The sequence below is a fragment of the Rhagoletis pomonella genome, unplaced genomic scaffold (genome assembly GCF_013731165.1).
Source record: "Rhagoletis pomonella isolate Grant_MI unplaced genomic scaffold, Rhpom_1.0 Rhpom_scaffold_00004, whole genome shotgun sequence".
Lineage (NCBI taxonomy): Eukaryota > Metazoa > Arthropoda > Insecta > Diptera > Tephritidae > Rhagoletis > Rhagoletis pomonella.
Genome location: NW_023458558.1, coordinates 15,889,472 through 15,911,837, shown reverse-complemented (window position 1 = coordinate 15,911,837; position 22,366 = coordinate 15,889,472). Strand labels below are relative to the sequence as shown.

The window sequence follows — 22,366 nt, the reverse complement described above, 5'->3', positions numbered from 1 at the left end:
ACCGATGAAGTTCAACTAATAACAGGGGCGTTCAGATACAGATAAATTATCACTGAAATCAAATGGCCTGAAATGAAACGGTAAATGACTTACCCCTGCTTTGTATTGCTTTCTTACAAATTTCGAATTCTTCCTTTTCTTTAATTACACTCATTTATTTTGATGTATTTTTGTATTACCACTCTTGAGCTTAATTGCTTATAACATTTTTATTTCTTTTGTTATTGAACTAAATAATATTTAGTTTTTATTTTTTTTTTGTTCTATCAATTTTCTTACACGATTGTTAAAATGTTGTAATATAGTATAAATATTATTATTTTGACTATATATGTATGTATGTAGATATACAATTAATTAACATGGAACTATGCGGTTACATCTCACAACTTACAAACACTTACATAAATAAACCGATAAAATTTAATTAAGTCTATGACATCACGTTTTCAAGAAATATCAACAATATACCACCTTCATATCTGCGATTGAAGAACTATGGTCATAGTATGTTTATTCTTTTATTAACATACAATCTAGTATCAGCTTTACAGCCGTTTTATCCAGACAAAGAAAACAATATTCTGATAGAAAAAAAAAACTTTAAAGATATATGTATATGTACTTAAGTCATTTAACCAATTTTATCATATAAATATGTATACATAAATGTATATTTCCACGAAATAATTTTGATAAAAAACACTCGATTTAATTGCTATATCTTTGCGTAAAAATAAGCTCCTTAACTCGACTAACTAGAAAATTCGAAATAAGAATTTCTTCTCATAATTTTTCGGGAATTCAAAAATATTTTTGACTTTTTCTAGAATATACACATTTTTTCGAAAGTACCACTAAGGTCAATATTTTTATTTATGTCGGCATTCTAATATAAAAATTCCATTGAATAAAAATATACATACGCTTGTATTCACTACAGCGAATCCTGCTAACGTATTAAAATCGCCTAAATAACTCACATTACACCCGGAAGTTAACTTTAGTCAAAAATTTAAAGTTAACTGCCGAATGTGAATTAAACCTCCACTGTAACAACAGCCTAAATTGCCAAAATGTGTTTACATTGTAGCCTAAAATGTTTAAAATGAAGCATACCTAAGACAAACTATTTCATTGCCCCAAAAACAAAGTACATTATCTGAGAACCAAATATATTATGAAAGTAATGAGACAATGATAAAAGCAGAATATACCAAAAAATTGTCAGTGTACCAATTCAACAAGTCAATTCTATTAATTTAAAATTATGCTTTATTCAATAACAATACAAACTTATTATATAAAAAGGAACAACAGTAAAATGAACGATGTGCAAAGTTAGAAACGCCAACCGCTGCGCTAAGCGTAAACTCTTAAACACCTTTTCATTTTTCTTGATTGAGTAGCCATTCACAATGAAATTTGTCAGCTAGAGAAGTGCAGTGATTGGCAGTCATAATTTACAAATGTGTTGATCTGTGAGTACCCTTTGAACTGAAATTACTATCCTTTTATAATTTTTTCGAATCAGTTAAAGAAAACTCAAAAAAGTACATTTCACTGTCTTCACCGATTGATTTTTTTTTATGTAAATCACTTGAAATGAGTATATTCCTTTTTTCGGCCTCATATAACAATGGATTTTCATTTATTTGACCGCAAATGCTATTGAGTGAGCTATAGTGAGAACAAGACTTAAGGATACAACATCTTATTTTTTCATTCTGATACGAAATTGGATATTTTAGTCTTGAATTGATCTAAATAGAGACGGAGAATATTTTAATAGAATGCTAAATATTGCCTTATTACACAGTGAAAAATATGACGAAGAGAAACAAGAAACTTTTCTAGGCTATGTGGTAAAACCGAAGAAAAAACCGTGAAAATACTATAGAGTTTCGTTATTGATTTTATGTGAAAATTCTTATAGTTTTTATGTATTATATCTTTTAAAAATTTCATTACGTAGAGAAAATCTGCTTGATGCATGAAAGCAATGTCTTCTTGAATTCATTAAAAGGAATTTCGTTTAAAGTCCATATGGCAAATAGTTCATATTATTAAAGAGAACAGTGTCGGTAAGGCGATCACCGTAACCGAATAGGTCCAGCTGTAAACTGCCATTCAGTAGATCTAGGCTTCGAGTACAGTTTTTTTTTCCAGTTCCTATTATTAGTTTTTGAATATGAAATCTAATAAAAACTGAGAGAATTATTTCTTGTTTTCATTGCAAAAAAACAGGGTTATCATTTAACTTTCGTTCTATTTTATCACAAGGTTTTCGCTCTGTGTAGAAGTAGGTAATCAGTTTAGTCTCAGTACATTATAGTTCTTAAATGGCTTATATACTGTAAAAATTTATCTGAAAGCCAGATAACTTGTTTCGTTTTAATTTGGATCATTTTTGGCGGATATTCTCAATACGAAACTTTTTACTTTAACACTTTTATTTTTGTATTTGATTACTGATTTTTAATTCACAATTGTATTTGAAACTATTTCTATGAAATCCTTAGATCGAAATGCCAAAACAATTTTCGGAGTATATTAGAACAATGTTGTAGGTACATATTTTAAATAGCCTCATTTAGTCGATAACTAACCAAATAAAAAAGTATGTACACAACTTTGAAATGCGGAATAACCCAAAGAGTTTACTGGGAGGACAAAAAAAAAACCAAAAGAAATTCCAGCGATTTTCAACGGTCTGATAACACCGGCACACAAAAAAAGTTCGAGTATGAAGACTGCTACATGGTAGATTCTATTCCTTGTGGGGTATCTAAAGACCTCTAGGTGGTCCTTCATTGGGATCAGTGCACGGACTGCGAACAAATTATTATTGGTAGTTTTTACATACTAAAAATGGTGTAGAGGTTGGCAGGCGTGTTTAAAAAAAGCATTAGTATATAGTTTCTACTCGTAAAGAATAAATCAAGACGTATTCATGTAAGGTGCTGTTACCAGACCATTTAAAACTTTTTTCTCACTTTCCGGAAAATATTGGCAGAACTTTTGCCTTTGTTGGTAAAAATGGTAGAAAATCAAATACATATGTCTAAAAAGTGGATAGATCTACCAATAAAGTAGTAAAGGTGGTCTCCGCCCCCGAATTTTTTTTGTGTGTATATTAATTTCTGCTTCAGCATGCTTACGTAGCGAAATCGGAATTTCTTTACACATTTCAATGAACAGTTAAGAAAAGTATCTTTTGTTAATCTAAAGACATTTTTAGCACAGAGAATTTACATAACTTTTAATTTTTTTATTAAATCGTTTAACACTTATACGTAAGTATATATGTACATACACATATTTTTTAATTTAATTAAAATCGCTAAATAAATACAATTGAGACATTACTGTGGTCGTTCATAATTTGAGTACTTACTTAATTATTAATATTTTTTGTGTCCTCTTCCGAGATTTTTAATTGAGCAGAATCAATTTTGTAAACTTTTAATTACCGTGCAAATCGTTTTTTCTCGGATTCAACCTTAAAGGTGGTGTATATATATTGAATATTAACGACAATATTTTCATGGAGTATGTTTTTTTTTTGGGCCGTTACAATAATTTACTACGGCTCATATTTCAAATAAGTTATTGATATCTTTCAAGAATTTTAAGTACTTTCGCACATTACGTAATTGGTATGTATTTCGAATCGTTCAACATATATTTAGTACATTTAATAACTAATTTTGCATATCTAATAATATTAATTGCATAAATTCAAACCACAATTACGGAATATAAATTCTTTTTCGTTTTTTTTTAATTTTCGTTTCCTTGCACAATTATCAACATTCATCGAACATCAAGTACCTACTAATTTCCACGAAAAACTACTAATACCTTGCTCTCTCGCACCACTCGCTACAGTCTGAAATTCGAATCATTCACTTGCTCTCCTAACCGCAGTGTGTCACACTCTTATGCAGCTAATCCTCCTTTAATCAGTGGAAGCATAATAAACTACTGTCGATTTACGCCGAAAGCCCAAATTGAAAAACGACGTTTCGGATTTTTTACGCTCACGCTCGTGTTCACCACCAAAGTAGGGAAACAAACGACCGCCGACACCACCGCCGCCACTACCAATTGGTGGTGCACGTGTCGTTGAACTGCTGCTGTGACTATGACTGCTCGAGTGCAGTCCCGACGATGTGGAATAGCCGCCGTATTGTTGATGTGTTTGATGTTGATGTTGATGCTGATTATTGAGTAGAAATCCAGTAGGCGACATGTCAGTCATCTCACACGGCCAGATGGTGACCGAAGATGGGACCTTATGTATCCCGTCCGATAGTCTATAATGGTGGGATGCTGACCGGTTAACGATCCGTGGCGAGGACCTCGACCCCATCTGTTATGTTTTAGGCATATATTTCAACAAAGATTGTTTGGGTTGTGTATTTTGGGGAAAATAAAAGAAATTATGTTAGTCTCTTGGTATAGAAAAGCGGAAAAAATAGTGAGATATCTACTTGAGTTGATACATACATATGCTGGTATAGATATAATGAAAGTCCTGCAGAAATTGATGGGTAACGAATAACGCAACGATTTCAACTAAATATTTAGTACTTCTAGCGAGATTTATCCGAGTAATATTTATAAGTATCGTTAATAGTAATGAAGAGGCCCCGAAGGGGACCCGTGGCAGTAGAAAGGTAACAACTGCCCCATCCACTCACATTATAATACCGATTTGTTTCTTATAAAATACCGAGAGATATCTTTAAAGTCGTCAAAACCTGCATATAAGAAATTGGGCCGCCTTCTTAGCAATTATTCACAGGGTCGACCAAAAATCACTACCGAGTGGATTGGTAGAAGAATAAAAAAACATATGCCCATCAATGCTCTCTGTACCAAAAATTCTATCTGAACTGAAGTTAGAAGGTAAATCAGATCCATCTATCTCAACTATAAGGCCGTGTTATAAGAAAAATTCCGTACATAAGCAAACCTATCTTCAGAAAAATATGACGTTTTAAAACCCGAACGCTTTCGGTATAAAATATTGTGGACCACCAGAACAATTCTGTTTGTAGGCAAGAGAGGCGGTCGAGAGATGGATGTTTTTCTCAAAAAATTTTTTTCAACTTCAACCCCGCATTAAAGTAGGAGTTCTGGTGCAGCGCACTAACAAATACACTCAAACTTTCTATACGTATACACATTTGGTTCTGCTGGTTTAGTGTGAAACAGTCGGCATACTCCGGGACTCGATGTTCCGTAATTTTCCCTATATACTTTGTTTGTGCAAAATTATTTAATTATTGGTGGAAAGCTTGATAATTATTCTGCTATTCGGTAATTTGTAAACAGCTGTTCGACATTAATTCGATTTTAAATTCACCCGCTGCCGAAAGACGTAATGCGTAAGCCGTAAGTAAAATTCATAAATTTTCTCTTGAAATTCTTTTTTTTTTAGGAAAAAAGCTACGAATCAGCTGAAAAGCACGGGCACAGTTGCTAGTTTACCAAAACGACCGAAATGGGTGTGAAGACCCCTGTTGAGAATAATTCTTCTGTAATTTTAGTTGGTAATACATATACATAGGTACATTCTGTAACTGGGAGTTTTCAAGTGTACACTGGAAATTGTGTACATTCTTCATTTTGCGATTCAGCAAGTATGAGAATAAGTTTTAGCAGTCAAAATTATGTACACTTCTCTTTCGAAAAATACAGAATTTTATTCGGTGAGTTTTTGGTTTTTGGAGTTTTGCACTCGGTGTACACTACACTTTCTCACACTTACAGAATCTAGCCCCTGGTATATTAGAAATTTAATTCGATGCCCGATCAATTTCCACAGGTACATACATACATACGTAAATATTTTCTAAATTGTTTTTTGCCGCTACACTCTTATACGATGCAAGTGATTTCTCTTCGATTTAGCTACATATTTGGTTTTGAATATTCTATATTAGCCTCCGTATGTATGGTTTTTACACAAAATAGATAATAATTGTGATATGCTTCTAATAAGTAGAATTTTTACTGATTTACTGATGTGGATCGAAGTTATAAGTAGAATGTATAAAGTTTTAATAAAATATAAATAAAAGAATAATCAATGGAATAAGAAAAGTTCTTCGTAAAGCATGGACAGATAGGCATAGAGTGAAATAGAGACAGAGACAGACTTTAGACTTTATAAATTGAGATATAAATAGGAAGGTGTTGCGTAAGCCAAAAATGCATTACGCAGTTACGAAATATGAAATACGATTAAGGCTATTACGTTAAAGCGCCAAAAAGCTACGAAGTTTACCGAGAGGTGAGATTACAATACAACGGCTAATAGCTGAAATACAATGCCGGCGAACGGCGAACTCACCACAGCGAAATTCGCGCTGTCAAAATTAGAACACCCGCAAGCATATGAAATTGAACACAGCCAAAGCGAAATGCGAAGTTCGCTTGGCGGCGTTTCATGGCGATAGATTTATTTCTATCGCTCTGCTGGGCGATGACAGCTGTGCGTGCCAAAGGTGGCCGTATTTGTTTTGTGCTTTCAAAGTTTAAAAAGAAAACAACCTAAACACGATTTTTTTTTTGTTGTTTGAAAAATATAGTTGTGGATTCGTTAAATCTGGCTTGAAACAAATTATTTATAATAATCTTTCTTTGTTTTACATTTATATTTGTTATCATTTCCTCATTTCTAAATATGGTTTAGTTTTTTCTAAATATGGTCACCCAAATTATAAAGGCGACCAAATGGGATCAGCTGTTTTCGCTACCGCTCTAATTCTGTTTAAGTAGGCGAAATAGTTGGGCGAACGGTGAACGACAGCATCGCCCAATTCGGCGAAGTTTGCCGTTCGCCGGTATTGTATTTCAAGCATGAGTGTGAAAAAAGTTCAAAAATATTTATCAAAAGTACAAAGGTGTGAATTTAACGGTAGTTTTTGGTATGCTTACAATTTTTACATGCTCTTTGTTTATGTTCGAATTCATAAAAATTAATTATATATAAAGTTTTTATTTTTATTTTTTATGCAGCAAAAAGCGTTAGCACTAGAAAAGCGGTGGTGGGCTAGCAAGCGTACAGAAGTTCGAAAGTGATTTAACAGTTCTTTACCTTCTATTTACATAGTACGTACGTATTAACAAACAAACGATAAGTGAGTGAAAATATAAGGAGAAGAAGCGGCCAATTCGAGAGACACGAGCAACCAGAGTGGTGGTAAGTACTTGGCATGAGAATTAAGCGCTTTTTAAGCATGATTCGAGTGCGTCCCGAAAACGTTGTTTTGTTGTAGTAACGTGTTGTGATTGGTGTTTTGGTCGATATAGTGTTTCATGTGGCGTTTTGTTTTTTTTTTTTTTAATATTTTATACATTCAGACACATTTTGGGAGTTTCACTCGGCAAAGGCATTAAAATTGACCGCATAGTATTTTTGATTTAATCTACAATCGTACGCGTGTATTTGGTGGTATCTGTGGATTACGAAGTAGATAAAAATATACTTATTTCGCAATGCAAATACAATATGTACCTATTAAGCAAAAAATTAAAAGAAGAACTTAATAAGATAGTGGTTATAAAGAAATTCATATTCGCAGCGTTGCCATTCCTAGCAGGAAATCAGATTTAGTTTTTAGTTTTTTTTTTTAATCCATATGTTAAAATTCTGCTCTGAAATTAAAAACAAAAATTTGTAATTCTGCTACATATTCTCTTCAGAAGAGCTCTAAGTAAGCTATTCGATGCTTTAACGATGAACGATTCGTATGAACTTTTTAAGTACATTCTTCGATCACTTTGACGATGCTTAAGCGACGATTGGCAGCTTAAATGCTGTACAGTAAGTAGTAGGTGTATATAGCACTTGGGTACTTACCAAAGCAGCGGGCAGCGGCTACATTACAGTTACGTTTACGATTTACGTTTGCTTGCGCGTTTACGTTTACAACAGTTATGGCTTTTAATTAAGCCATTTTTTGTTTTTGTGTTTATTTACATAATTTCTTACGTACAGTGAGATGAACTTCTTACGTTTACGAATGGTGAATTCTGTGCAATTGTGCTGTGCGCTCATTTGACATTTGTGTTCTGACATTATTTGCCTTTTAAGAATTGACGCATGATTGTGAGGAGCGTGGCCGTGTGTGTCACCGCCTATCTTGTGGTGGGTGATGCGACCACAACATCTCTTCTACAAAACGCCGGGCGGCTGTAGTTACGTGGTGTGATTACGAGATTTTTTAATAATTTTTTTTTTTTTGTTTTTTAATTCATAACGTTTTAGTAAGCATTTGTAGTTAGTTAACCAATTTATCGACAAAAGTTTTGTTAGTTATTTTATACGATAAAAAATTTAGTTGAGAAAAGAATTTTGAAAAGGAAAGTGAAAGATTAAAATTTAAGTAGAAGCGATAGTTGTGTGGCATACATACATATGTCTTTGATATGCTATGTATGTATGTTTATTTTTTTATTAATCAAAACCTATGTGTTTTTAATTCAACATAGTCCATAGATAGAACAAATAATTTAATGCGTGTCTAAGGCAAACACATAGTATAACGGTCAGCTACAAAAAAAGAACTCAGTGGAATTGCAAAATTTAATAAAATCTCATAATGGAACCTAATTGTCAAAATAACGAAGGAAAACATATGGGTTAGAGTGTCATTGAAGAATAAAATCAAGCTTCGCGAGTGTTCCTGCAGGAGTGATTCGTCAGCGAGCTTTTTAAGCTCACAACTCGGAAATCATAAATCAGCTCGATGTATTTGTTTGCTTATCATGCATGCGACTATATGAATGTACATAATTAGTTAGAAAGAACGGAGAATATAAAGAAGTTACAGTTATAATGGTTACTGTGACAAGTTTTAGATAGCTTATTTGACCATATTAATATCCAATTCTGACGGGATATTGATGTAAAGAATTAAGTTTCCCGAAACGCTATATCGCGAATAACTACAAATTCTTTATATTTCACGCTTTTTGGTACGTATGAGGAGTATTTTAAAAGGCAATAAAAAATCATAAAATATTGCATATTAGACCCTTCATACATACATGCATATATACTTATAAACAACGTTATTTGATCTTTTCTGTGTACAGTGGTGGCCACATAATTAGGGACACTACTTTTTTATAAGTTTTAACAGTTTTTCTTTATTTATTTTAGTTTGTTTTAACAAAAATATAACTTTGGCCACAAAGAAACCCAAGTAATTCAAAGATTTAAATCTTATAAAAAATCACCGAATTTTAAAAAGTGATGATCAAAGTTTCAAACTTTTTAATCCGCATTTCTTGAGAAAAATTCGGGTATGCAGTTCTACAGCCCATTCGATTTATTACAAGTTGTGCTAAAATTGTCCAACATACCCGTATTTTGTATGGCAGAAAATGCGTAACAACGTCGGCAAAACAATTTTCAAAAACTTTGAATATTATTTCTACTAAAATGAAATGTGATACAGAATTGTATACCCAATTTTTTTCTAAAAATTCTGATAAAATTGTTTGAAATTCTGAAGGCCACTTTTATTTATTTTTTTTTTTTAATTTGACGAACTTTTATACATATATTTTGTGCAAGATTTGAAATTTTGAGTTGCACGGTTTCGGTCGTAAATTTTAAATACATATAGAAAAAATAAATGCCCAAAGTTAAAAAGAAATATTGCCTCTAATTATGTGGCCACCACTGTACATACATATGTATTTATGCATATCCGAAAGGCTCGATCCAGTACGGTCGGTAGAAATTATTTCATGTTAATTTCTGATTTTAACGTAAAAGGTAGGTATAGACTTATTTCCTAATTAGGCAAATTGTTAAACAAATATTTCCTTGCTTCATTTTCGCGTTTTTCAGAGTAAACTTGAAAACAATTATCTGTTCTCTAAATTTTTCTTTTAGTGACCAGCTTAGAGCCAGCCGAAAAATTAGTGAATTTTTTTAGATTAGAGACGTCGCGAGACAGCTCACTTAATACAAAAGTCGATTTTCACCGCGCAAAGTCTATATTCGTTACTAGAGACTGGTCACTGAATACCGGCATTATAGTCTCAACTTAGGTGACTTGAGATGAGACTGACTTATTAAATACCAGTATTAAAGGCATTGCTTTGACAAAATTAGTTGCAAGATTTTTATAAGGCAGTACTTCGAGGTGCAGCCGTTATTAGTTTGATAGAAGCTATTTTGCGATTTGATAAGAATTTAAAAATTTATTTAAGAAAAAAAATATCGCTTAACTTGCCGAGTTCGTGGGAAGTTATTCTATATTTGAATGTCCTTTTTCACTTCTAATAACTTTTTTCAAAATCAATTTAGCTGCGGTTTTTGTGATCATCTGGTCACACTGTAGCGGTGAACAAAATTTGAAAGCAAGAAGTAATGTGTGTGTGTGTGTGCGGCATTAGGGCGGGCGAGAGGGGTGCCAAATTGAGGGGGGCGAAAAATTGTGGGAAGGCATTTAATTTTTTTATTGCCCAACATTTTCGAATGTGAATTTTCTTCATAGACGGGTGGGGGACCGACGAATCTTCTACTCCTAACTCTTGAAAACAACAACACAAATATCGGTTATTTACAAAACAAAGGAGATCAGGCCAGGGACCTCGAACTAAATCCGAGAGCACCGTTTGTACCATGGGGGTGGAAATTATTGAATTTGGTGAGGGGCAATGTTGCCTCTTCATCCAGAACATGCATTATTCTTTTGGGTATACTTCAGCGCATCTAATTTCTATTCTGAGCATCTACCCAGAGATGGATCATTTTCAAAAATCATGTCAAACTGTTATGCACAACTCTTTGGAAAAAACAGACTAGATATGGCAAATTAAATTTAAGGTAGCTCTAATGGAGATTTTCTTTTATTCTGATTTGAGATATTCTGCTGTCCAACATGAATTTAAAACTGATTTTTTCGTTGTTCTACTAGTTGACACTGCCCTATTATGAGAGGGTCTCGCTTTAAATTCCTCCCGTTAGATACGACCATTGGAAACCTGTGTTTCCATAGGAATTTGGAATTACTTGAGTTTGTTGCTTCCAGCCATTGTATGTATATTCTCTGAAAGCAGGTGGAATCAAAAACCTCATCGAACGTTTGGTAGAAATATTTGGTGGTGGTGGTAAACCCCCAAAGAGCAGAATTTGTTTTGCTTACACCGCAACTCCTTTTCACTCTGCTTAGCAACTATAAATAGAAAACCACCTCTCCCTGACCAACGTTTTTCCTTAAAGAGCGAAATACACCACACAAGCGGTTTGACAAACCAAGCGAAATTTCCCTTTGCTTCAAGCCATTTGTGCTGTGTATGGGGGTGTTTGAAGGTTTGACAAACCGCTTGAGGGAAATTTGAGCAAAAATCAAAATTTTTTGATTTTCTGGCCGCCATGTTGATGTTTGATCAAACCGCTTGCGTTGTGTATAGCAAAATCGCCTCATTCGCAACGAAATTTTCACCGAGTAAGGACGTAAGAGAGGAAAATGAAAGAAAACCATAATATTTAGCATTGCGAACTGGAAGAAAACTAAAATTCTTTGCTTGAACGAGTCATGTTTGCATGGTGTATGGCGAAATGGGAAAAGTAGGTTTGAAGAATGTTTGACAAGCCGCTTGTGTGGTGTATTTCGCTCTTTACCCATCATCTACACATCCGCAGTTTAAGTGTAATCCATCCATAAAATTATAATTAGGACACTTACATAGAAGACAGACCAATATGCTTTTAAATAATAACACTTTTTTTAATTCAAAATGTAGCACCGCAATAGAGGTTCACATTAATTCTTAACTATTTTGCGATCATAAATTTTTTGTGCAAATTTCTAGAGAATCTGTTTTGATTTTGTTTATCGATCATTTAAGAATATGTGAAATCTAAAATATAAAGCAAAAGTGTTATCTGACAGTGGCTGTTGTCAGTGAACTAAGCTAAACTTACAAATAATTAGGCTTAAATAATTTGAATACAAATGGTTTGTTTAATAAACAACTTTTAAATATTTATATTAGAGAGGTGATAGGCTCAGGAAAACATATAAAGATTTGTACCAGGATAATAGTTTGTATATCTGCTGATCCGCAATATGTAGTAAATTTTTATTTATTTTTTTATTGTAGAATATGATTGATTTAGTCAAATGCAAAAAATAGAGAAAAAACACACAATCAAAAAACATTGAACTCGTTCAGTATCATTACAATATCAATTAGGTAAGGCAAAAAACATATCAAAAACGTTTTGCAATGTTTACGGTATTACAATATTTATGGTGTATGTGTTCGTATAATATATAGGTAGGTACTTGAGTATTTTTTTCATAGGCAGTTAAATATCAAATTTTACGCAAAAAGTACAATAACAACAATGACACTCTCACATTTTCTTTTAAGAGGAAAAATCAAATTTAAATAGAATCGATTTAGAATACATACAAAAAAAAATAAAAAATAAAAAATTAACAAGAGTTGCAAATTAAATGAGAAAGAATGCAACCAATTGTGTGAAAGAATACCATAACCAGTAAATGAACCGAATACGAGTATAATAATTCAAAGATAAAAATTTTGAAAACAATTTTTGAGAGCTAATGATATACACAAATGTATCGTCCCTCCTAGAAGTTTTGGAAAATTCATAACTTAACAAAAATTAAATATTTATACATACATACATATGTACGTATGCAGTACAGTAAAATTAAAAATCAATTAGCCGATTTCTTGCAGGAAGAACTATTATTTTTGAATACTGTTAGGCTATATGGTCCAGAGGGAATGTAGAACTTTATTGGTGGGTCTCAGGATGTTGGGAAAATTTTAGAATGGCCAATGTTTTTTCTAACTCAACGAAATAGTTATTTTAGTATTCACGTGCCAGTAGTAGCTAAGGTCCAATAACAAGAAGATGTTACCGATTCCAGTTTATTTTTTTTTCTAATAAAAGACAAATAAGTTTCAGGTTAATCTATCCGTGGCGACTTTTTTAAAAAGCTGTAGTTTTTTATTTATTGAAAAATGAAAGAAAACAAATACTTGACATTAATTTCAAATGTCTGCAATTATTTAAAGAATTATTCGTAGACATTTTTCCATAGGACATATTTAATAAAGAAATGTATTTACATAATTTATTATCTTTACTAATATATATTTTGAAACCAGTTTTTTTTTTCTGTTCGAAAAACTCGAGAACAGCTGTGCCGATATTTTTGAAATTTTGTACATTGAATCTAGAATCTCCAAGGATGATAATAGAAGAAAAATAATTTCGAATATCAAGTCGCCTGGCACCTTACATACAAACTGAAGTTTTCACACCACATACATATTTGCCCCACTGTGCGGCGCTAGAAGAACCGTTATTGTAATTTTTTTAATTTTTCTTTAAATAATAATATTTTACGACTAGCCTTACAGTAATATTTAAAAAAAAAACTTACTACCACGCATAATATCCCTTTTTTTTTAATTTAACTGTACTAACATATTCATATGTACATATGTTGCGAAAAAATTTCCTGGTTTAAATGTATTTTTGTTTGTTCGTTTTTATGTATACATATATGTTAAAATTAAGTCATTTTTCCGTAAATAGAAAAGTGAAAATGAAAGCATTACAAACCAAACTCACCTCGCATTGTGACCCAACAAGATGATATTTCTGCAAATACAATGGAAATATCGATACTGTTTTTATACGAGATAATGAGAGGAGTACACGAATATAGATAGTTTAAAACACAAACAAAATTTTAATCGAACTAAAAATTTGTAAAATAGCTTTAGAGTAGGATTTTAATTATTTAAATTTAATTTGGTTTATTTTATTAGGCGAAAATGTGTTTTTTACATATAAAATAATTATTGCCATTAACTCAAAGAAAATTATATGTTACATGCACATTTTTTAATATGAAATTAATTTAATAATGTTTGTAATAATTAATTAGTTAATAAATTTGAAAAAAAGGTTATTTTCTTTAAGATGCAAAGAATAAAAGCCTATGTGCAATGGGCAATTGAAAGCGGTATTTGAAATGTAACTCATTTCTGCAGAATCAAAACCAGAAGGAAGGACTTAGGTGTACTGATGATAACATTCAAGTTTAATAATGGTCTAAACAGTAAATTTCAATAATATTTTTTTTTTATATAATTCCTTATAGAGAAAAATTTTGATTAGTACCTATTAACAAATCTTAGCCAGAATTATATACATTAGGGCGGGTCAATTTGTATGGAAGATTTTTTCGACTATACGCGTGTAGCACAGAAGAGTTTTACGTCTAATTCTAAGTAAATTTGCCGAAACCACCAGGGGTCAAATTGCGAAAATAGTTTTCAGAGCATTTTGCTGTAGTGTGGTAAATAAGTGCTAAAATTTTGCATAAATGCATGCATACATGCTATAAAGGTCGTTTTTATGAGGAATCCGTTTCTGCACTTCTCTTTTTTCTTAAAAATTTCACCAGAACGCGCAACAGTGAAAATTTTCACATTTTCGCAATTTGGCAAACTCCAAATTGATTTTAGACCCATGGTTTCTTCGGAAAATTTGCTTAGAATTACACGTAGAATCCTCCTATGCTATATGTGCATAGTCCAAAAACATAAAAAATCGTCCCGTCCTAATATACATATACATATGTATGTATTAAAAATTTTATTTCTTTAAAGTGTTGTCTATGGTTAATATTATCTTTATCGCGACCCTTACGGGCAGTTTTGCCAAAATACACTCTATTTCACTGTATTATATAGTTCAAATAACAGGTCTATTCTGCACGTTACCGAAGATTTTGTGACCGGAAAATTGTATTACCAAAAAATGTTACCACTTCTTGTCATCGCCACTCTAGGTACGTTGGAAATGCAGTGAAAATATTCAGCAATTCAGCTATGGAGATTTGTGGAAATTCTTGTGTTGCATATTTCACGGGGCAAGAGCGCACAGAATGCGAAAAAGGTTTAAAAATTGACAGAAACTTTAATTACCGTTTACAAAATTTATGTTACCAGCGCAGAATAGACCTGTAAGTATTCAGTGGCGTAGCAAGACCATTGGGCGCCCGGTGCAAATATTGATAAGGCCGCCCGTGGCCTTCGATCAAATAGGTTCCGCAGTTTAATTTCGAGAATGTTCACAATGGAATTATATGAGAACAAAATCCTGTGGAACGTTTCTAGATAGGGCAAAATGCGAGCAATACTTTCGGGAACATTTCTTAGAGAAAAAAATGCAAACAAAAGTACCCGGAACGTTTTGAAAAAGAACTGAACGGGAACAAAAGGCTAAGTCAAGAATGATAGAATACAAGATTGCGCCAATCGAGCTGAGAGTAACCGGGCGTGACGTCAACAAATACCAGAATGAGAGAGCAACACGAACTCGACAAGAAAAAGAGGAAGCATCGAACAAAAGGCGGTATTGGCAAGTTTTGAATTTGAAAAAGCACCAAATTTGTATTGGTGTATTTTATGGACTTTATATGCATACTTAATTTTATTGTAAGGATGCCGATTCAAATTAATAAAAATTAATGTTGCTTGCACGACGGTCGATTTCTCCCGGCATTATTGAATGTGCTGCCACATATTTTGTTGTGATTATCTGAAAGACGTTTCAAAATGGAAAAATTTGCAAAAATATTTTTTTGGACCCCATTTGTCGGCCTTAATGGTTTTGAATACATCTTTAATACTTTTTCCAATAATTCGTGATTTAGTTAAATTTTCGAGTATCACTTAACATGGCTTTACTCATCCATAAGTTGTTGCTATGAAGGCTTAATTTTACAAAAATTTAAACGTGAGGACTTTAGATATTGTACTTGCGTAAAAATGTATGTCTAGTTACTAGATATTTTCAAATATCATATTAAATACATACATACATTAGACTGTATCACCAAAAAAAGTTGCAGTTTTTGCGCCGAGATTACAAAATTTATTATATTTTAAGACGTCCACCAAAATAGTTCGGAAGAATGTTAAGATTTAAGTGAGCTGGACCTATTTGAAAATACCTCCAAATATGAAGTTTTTCATGAATAAAAATAATTTCTTAAAGAACTTTTTGAAAAAAATCCCCTCAGATGACAAAGATGACAAAACAGATTAAGCTTAAAAAGTCTGCATAAAAGTACTTAAAAATCTTCAATCGTAATAATGAGATTTTTTATGCTACTTTTTTCAAAGATTGATTTACGAAAATCTTGAATAACTGGACCAAAACTATTTTGATTTAGACTTATGTGAAAGGTATTTCCCAATGTTTTAATTTCTGTCCGCAAAAGTTATTCGTATCTCAATTTGTATAATTATTATCTTTTTTTCAAATGCCAACACATCTTAATTCAACTTTGAATGACGTTCGTTCATCCTACCTTTCTCTTTCATCGTTTGAATGGGTTTATTAGCAAAGAAATACAAAGGGTGACAAAATACCTTTCCAATGACACCTCACAAGCCTAAATCGGAAGAGTTTAGGTTCAGTTATTTAAGTTTTTCTTATACCAATCTCTGAAAAAAGTAAAAAAAAACAGCTTCACAAATGTGATTATTACGATTCCGTTCAAAATTTTTTTAAATTCTTTAAAACTATTTTTATGCTAATTTGTTAAGCTTAAACCGTTTTATAATTTGAGGGGATTTAAAAAAAAATCTTTAAGAAACTATTTTTATTTATAAGAAACTCCAATTTTGGAGGTATTTTCAAATCGGTGGGCGTCTTAAAATGTAATAGATTTTATAATTCCAATGGAAATACAGTACTGATTTTTTTGTATGGGGAGTGATACAGTCTAACATACATACATACATAACTACATATGTACAAAAAAAATGTGTTATCATTTTCCACTTGCCTACATAGAGTATGAAAATATATAAAAATTCCTTAAAATTGTCAATACCCTGCAAACCAAAGTTCCCGAAATCTTAAGGATATCGTTAGGATTATCTCATTTCTGTAACGATTTTTTTACGAATTTTCAAAGAAAATTATATGAAGTCGTTGACACGAACTCGTAAAGAAATTTCTGTATGAAAAATAAAGAAAATTCTGGAAAAATTCTGAAAGATATTCTTCACATAGCAGCATTATTGTCGTTGCTTCACAGATTTTCTTCCGAAATTTCGTAAAAGAATGGAAGTGTGCGTAATTTATTTCATTTTAGAAAATTCCGCAAAAAATCGAATTAAATCTTAACGAATTCTTTAAAATTTCTTTACAATGCAGAATACTCTGAAAGAATGGTTTGCAGGGTATTTACATATATAAAATGTATGTACATATGCCTTTCCAATTTAAAACACACATATGTTTGTACACATTTTCCCCAAGTATTTTTATGCTCAGAAATGTCTACGGAAATTGATTTTTATTATATGTAGCTTATGAACGGCAAGTTTTAAAAGTGAATAATTCAAGAAACAATTTTTTTTTTTTCAGATATGTAATATAATATAACTATGTAATTGCATAACTAAATTTTAATGGTAAGAATATTTACATATGCATGTACTAAATAGGATAGTTTATAGAAGAAATTTCAAAATCGAATTCAGCTGCATGCGTTTCTTCAACACTTTGGGCGGTGCTTCTGAAAAAATGCCGCAAAGCAATTGGTGCAGTTAACAACCAAATTTGTAGGCATTGCTTTCTTACCAAATATGTATTGTAATATTTATTAAAGCTTGCGCTTATGCATAATAACATGATACAACAGCCTCTTATGCTTAAAATTAACTAAAATAATAATGTAAGCAATTGCTTTTGGAATCAGCATTTGCACAAGAACGCGTTAACTCTTAGTTTTAATAATTCGATGTGATTTGGTGAGTTTGGGAAAAGTGAATGTGGTGACTAATAAAGGAATTCCAAAATGGAGAAATAACTGAAAGTCAATTAGTTACAGTAAATTTACATTAGCAATATACAAAAGAAAAAACACAAAATTGTCCAGGAATTCCGCCAATTAATTTTTTAAAAAACTTAACGTAAATTAAGCTTATGTAAAAATTAGAGCAAAAGTTGAAGAGAAACAAAGTTTTCCGATCGAAAAATAATGATTTTCAAGAATTTGATACAATTTCTACGAAAACTGGTTTTTTCTATATAAAAGACATGGAAAATGGGAAATTTGGTAATTCAATATTTTTTTGCATACTATAGTTTTTCCAACAGCACATAGTACCCGAATAATACAATACTATATCCGACAACGGACTGAGGCTTATCGCCTTCGCCGGGGCCCGAAACATGGTGATATGCAGTACTAAGTTCAAGCATACAAAAAAAATCCATCAAGCTACATACATACATGGCTGTCTCCAGATCGAAAAACAAGAAACCAAATCGATGTTGTGATAGACGGAAGGCATGTCTTTAAATGTGCTCTGCCCAATGCACAACAAAGGCGACGCCGCCATACGCGCCAACTACCGCGAGATCAGCCCTCTAAGCATAGGTTATAAGGTCTTATCGAATGTATTGTGCGAAAGACTGAAGCCCACCGTCAACGAACTAATTGGACCTTGGCTTTAGGCCTGGAAATTTCACCTTAGATCAGGTATTCACAATACGCTTGATCTTGGAAAAGACCCGCTCGAATGGGATCGACCCACACCACCTATTTGTCGATTTCAAAGCCGCATTCGTCAGCCGCGATATCTGAATTTGTTATCCCCGCGAAACTAATACGACTATGTAAAATGAAGTTGAGCAATAACATCAGCGCTTTCAAAATTGGGAAGGACCTCTCCGAGCTGTTTGACACCAAACGGAGTTTCAGACAAGGTGTGATTTTTTTAATCTGATGTTGGAGAAGATAATAAGACCCGCAGAACTGAACCGCTCAGGCACAATACTTTACAAGAGCGTACAATTGCTGGCGTATGCCGACGACATCGATATTATCGGTAAAAACCAGGGCTACGTCTGTTCGGCCTTTTCGGGATTAGAAAGAAAAGCAAAGCCAATGGATCTGATGGTGAACGAGGACAAAACGAAGTATCTCCTGTCATCACACAAATAGTCAGAACGTACGCGTCTTGGCACACACGTCACTGTTGGCAGTTACAAGTTTGAGAAAGTAGACGACTTCGTTTATTTGGGAGAATTACTCTTGCCAACAAGCGCTACTTTGGACTGAGTAGGCAGTTGAGAAGTAAGGTCCTCTCTCGTCGTACAAAGATCACACTCTATAAGTCACTCATGATGCCTGTGCTGTTGCGCCTCTTGGAGTTTTCGAGAGAAATATTCTGCGAAAGATTTACGGGCCCCTACACGTTGGCGATGGCGAACAACGCAGACGATTTAACGATGAGCTGTATGAACTTTACAACGACATGGACATAGTGCGGCGAATTAAAATTCAGCGGCTCTGCTGGCTTGGCCATGTCGGTCGAATGGAGAGAAACGCTCCTGCTCTGAAAGTATTCAACGCGCGGGCCGCGATGCTGGCAACAGATAAAGAGGAAGGCCTCCACTGCATTGGTAAGACCAGGTGGAGAAGAACTTAGCTACACTTGACATTTCACTACGTACCTTTGATTTATAAAAATTAATTTTTATTTAGGACATAGTTGCCCACCTCACTCAACGTCTCAACGTCTGTTTTTCTGTACAAAACTGTCTTAACATCACTGGCATATTATCACTTCTGTTTTTTGTAAAGAAAGCTTTTACAGAAATTAGAAGTATATGCAAAAAAATTATAAATCAATAAATTTAGCCAATTATTCGATAACTTAACCAGTAATAATATCCAATATTATTTAATATGCGGGTATGAATTCAGATGTACATATGTATGCTAACATGAATTTTTATGTATAGATAGTACTAGTTGTGGTACGTGTTTCACTGCCAGTATGTATGTATGTGTGTATATATTTCAACATCATTTAATCCACTCATCAAAAAGCTTATATACTTATGTACAAATGTTCCTTTTCGGGTGTTAGTAGCGCCTAGGCAAACAAACAAACTTTCACTAGCCACAACATCGATTAAATGTGGAAATATTTATGCATGATGTTGGGAGTATGTATACATGTTTCGTGTTAGTATCGAACAGGTGTTTGTCAATCCATAAACACTGACTATTATTTACGAAAATGCACAACAAGCCTGAAAGGCGAATAGAAAAGAAAATTTGAGCGGCACGGTAGGACGCCAAAAGAGGCAATACATATTGTATATGAGTCAGTTGTTGTGCCCGTTTGTGTATTTTGTTTATGTACATGCAGGCACCTTTGGGCACTTTTGAGGTCACTGGAACATTGATTGATGTATTGGAGTTACAAGTGTACATACATATGTCGACATCAGTAGATAGTTGTGCCCATAATTTTGAAAGTAGTCGAAGACGTTTTGTGCTACAATGATCATTTACACAGCTGTTTCCGCACGCGACTGTTATTCGTTCAATATCGTCAACGAAAGGTAAAAAGTTGTGTCACAAGTACAAGAGGTATGCAATGACTTGACCGACCACCTTCAAAATTATGAACGCATATAGTAATTAGTTCTGTTCGCTATGCAAAAACCAGTAGAAATTAGCCAGTAACAAAATTCAGAGAATACACTTTTTTTTTAATTATTTCAAGTGGAAAACAAAGCAGGACCTATACGTATATTTCTTCTTTTTCTGACTTTCCTCAACATACGATTCAATTTCTTAGTAGAAGTCACTGTGGGATTTCCGATTACGCATACAACCTTTTCAGTCGAGTACCTTTCAAATGTTTAGAATTAAGTAAATTAATTGAATAAACAAATATTTACATACTTTTTTTATTAGTATATTCAAGATTGTTCATTTTAAATTTAACGTAATGGTTGATTCAAATCATTGTTACCAAAAATGCAACCGTGTGCCACAATCCTGCTTGCAAATTCTTGGTGGCAAAAATTTTCCCAGCACGAATTTGCAACTTCCTCTCCAAGTGTAAGGTCAAAATTGTGCTCTCCCTTACAAGTTTTAATATTTTTTTTTTCCAAATGAACACGATTCGATAACAATTGTTGTACAAGTTTTTTGCATAGGGAACACTCGTATTGTTAATATTTATTAGTAAATATGCAGAGAATTATTGTTGGTATGTTCGAGTATAACTGGTAGAAGGAGTAGCATTTGATAGTAGTAAAAGTGGGGGAGAGAGTTGTAGTATTAGTATATATGAGTAGTAACAGAAGAGAGTAGTAGTGGTGGTAGGCAACCAAAGTTGGTAAAAAGAAACGCAAAATGCAGTTCCTCTCAGGAACTCAGTAAAAAGTCTATGTTGCGCAAATTGCCAAAACCAAAAAAAAAAATACAAAAAAATGTACTAGTAACATTTTGGCGGCACAAAATGTCAACTAGTAGCTACTTTATCGAAAAATATTTGAACAAAGCGGCGTTAGTGAGTATGAACGCTAATGAAAGTACGCATGTACCTATTTATATGTATGTAGCTTCTTTTTGTAGTGCAACACCCTTGCATGGGGATTTATAAAGTGTTCACAATCTTCAAAAATTAGTAATTTATTTATTTATATCGTTATTTGTTAGTTGACTCATCCGCTACTTTTGAGTTAATTTTGTTAATATAAAAATTTAAAGCGCGCAAGACTAATTTCGAAGCAAAAAAAAATATATATATATTTCACTAGAAAAAGTCACATTGTCACATGGTCATAAAAAGTTAATTCGATGGTGGGAAGAATTCTTAAAATTTATTTTAGCCTACCGCATGGGGATAATGAATTTCAGCTAATTCACAACAACATTGGTAACGCAGTATAGCACGACCACTCTTTCTGAAATATTTTGGGCATAAAAATATGAGAAAATTAAAAGCGTTAATTTCCATTTCCGTATTTTTTGTTTGTAAAAAAAAAGTGAATAATTTTTATTTAGTTTTTAAATTTAACATAAATAAATATTTGGAATATTTAGTAAGTTTTAATAAAGGGTTAATCAAAATTTTTTTAAATTTACAATTTAGCATTTTGCTACTAAACTAGTTGAAAATATACATATTTAACGGGTTTAGCAATAAATTTTAAGTGAATTATTATTATTATTTTTTTTTTAACTGGCTTTTAGCTTTAATATGAAAAAACACAATCGAAAAATTTAATGAATTAATATTAAAAAGAAATATTATTTTTCGAACTTTGACAAAAAATTAGCAATGTAACACAAGCGCAAGTGAACGGATTTTGTTTTTTTTTTAAATAAAATAAATTCACATACATTCACGTTAAAATTTGGCCTTACCTTAGCAAGCGTGTGATGTAGTCCGGCCAGTTTTCGGGGAACATAACTAGGAAAAAGCCAACAGCAATTAGAAT

General features: G+C 32.7%; 1 protein-coding gene across 1 annotated transcript in view; it reads right to left on the bottom strand.

Moving 5' to 3' along the window:
* Positions 1 to 3,567: 3,567 nt before the first annotated feature.
* LOC118737096 (putative thiamine transporter SLC35F3) overlaps positions 3,568 to 22,366 on the bottom strand; it is a 24,214-nt gene continuing 5,415 nt past the window's right edge. Inside the window, exons 7-9 of the mRNA XM_036467376.1 lie at positions 22,293 to 22,338; positions 21,760 to 21,829; positions 3,568 to 4,375 (exon numbers count right to left, since the gene is read on the bottom strand). Of these exons, the coding sequence (XP_036323269.1) occupies positions 3,962 to 4,375; positions 21,760 to 21,829; positions 22,293 to 22,338 (530 nt within the window). The 3' untranslated portion in view covers positions 3,568 to 3,961. The remainder of the gene's footprint in view (positions 4,376 to 21,759; positions 21,830 to 22,292; positions 22,339 to 22,366) is intronic.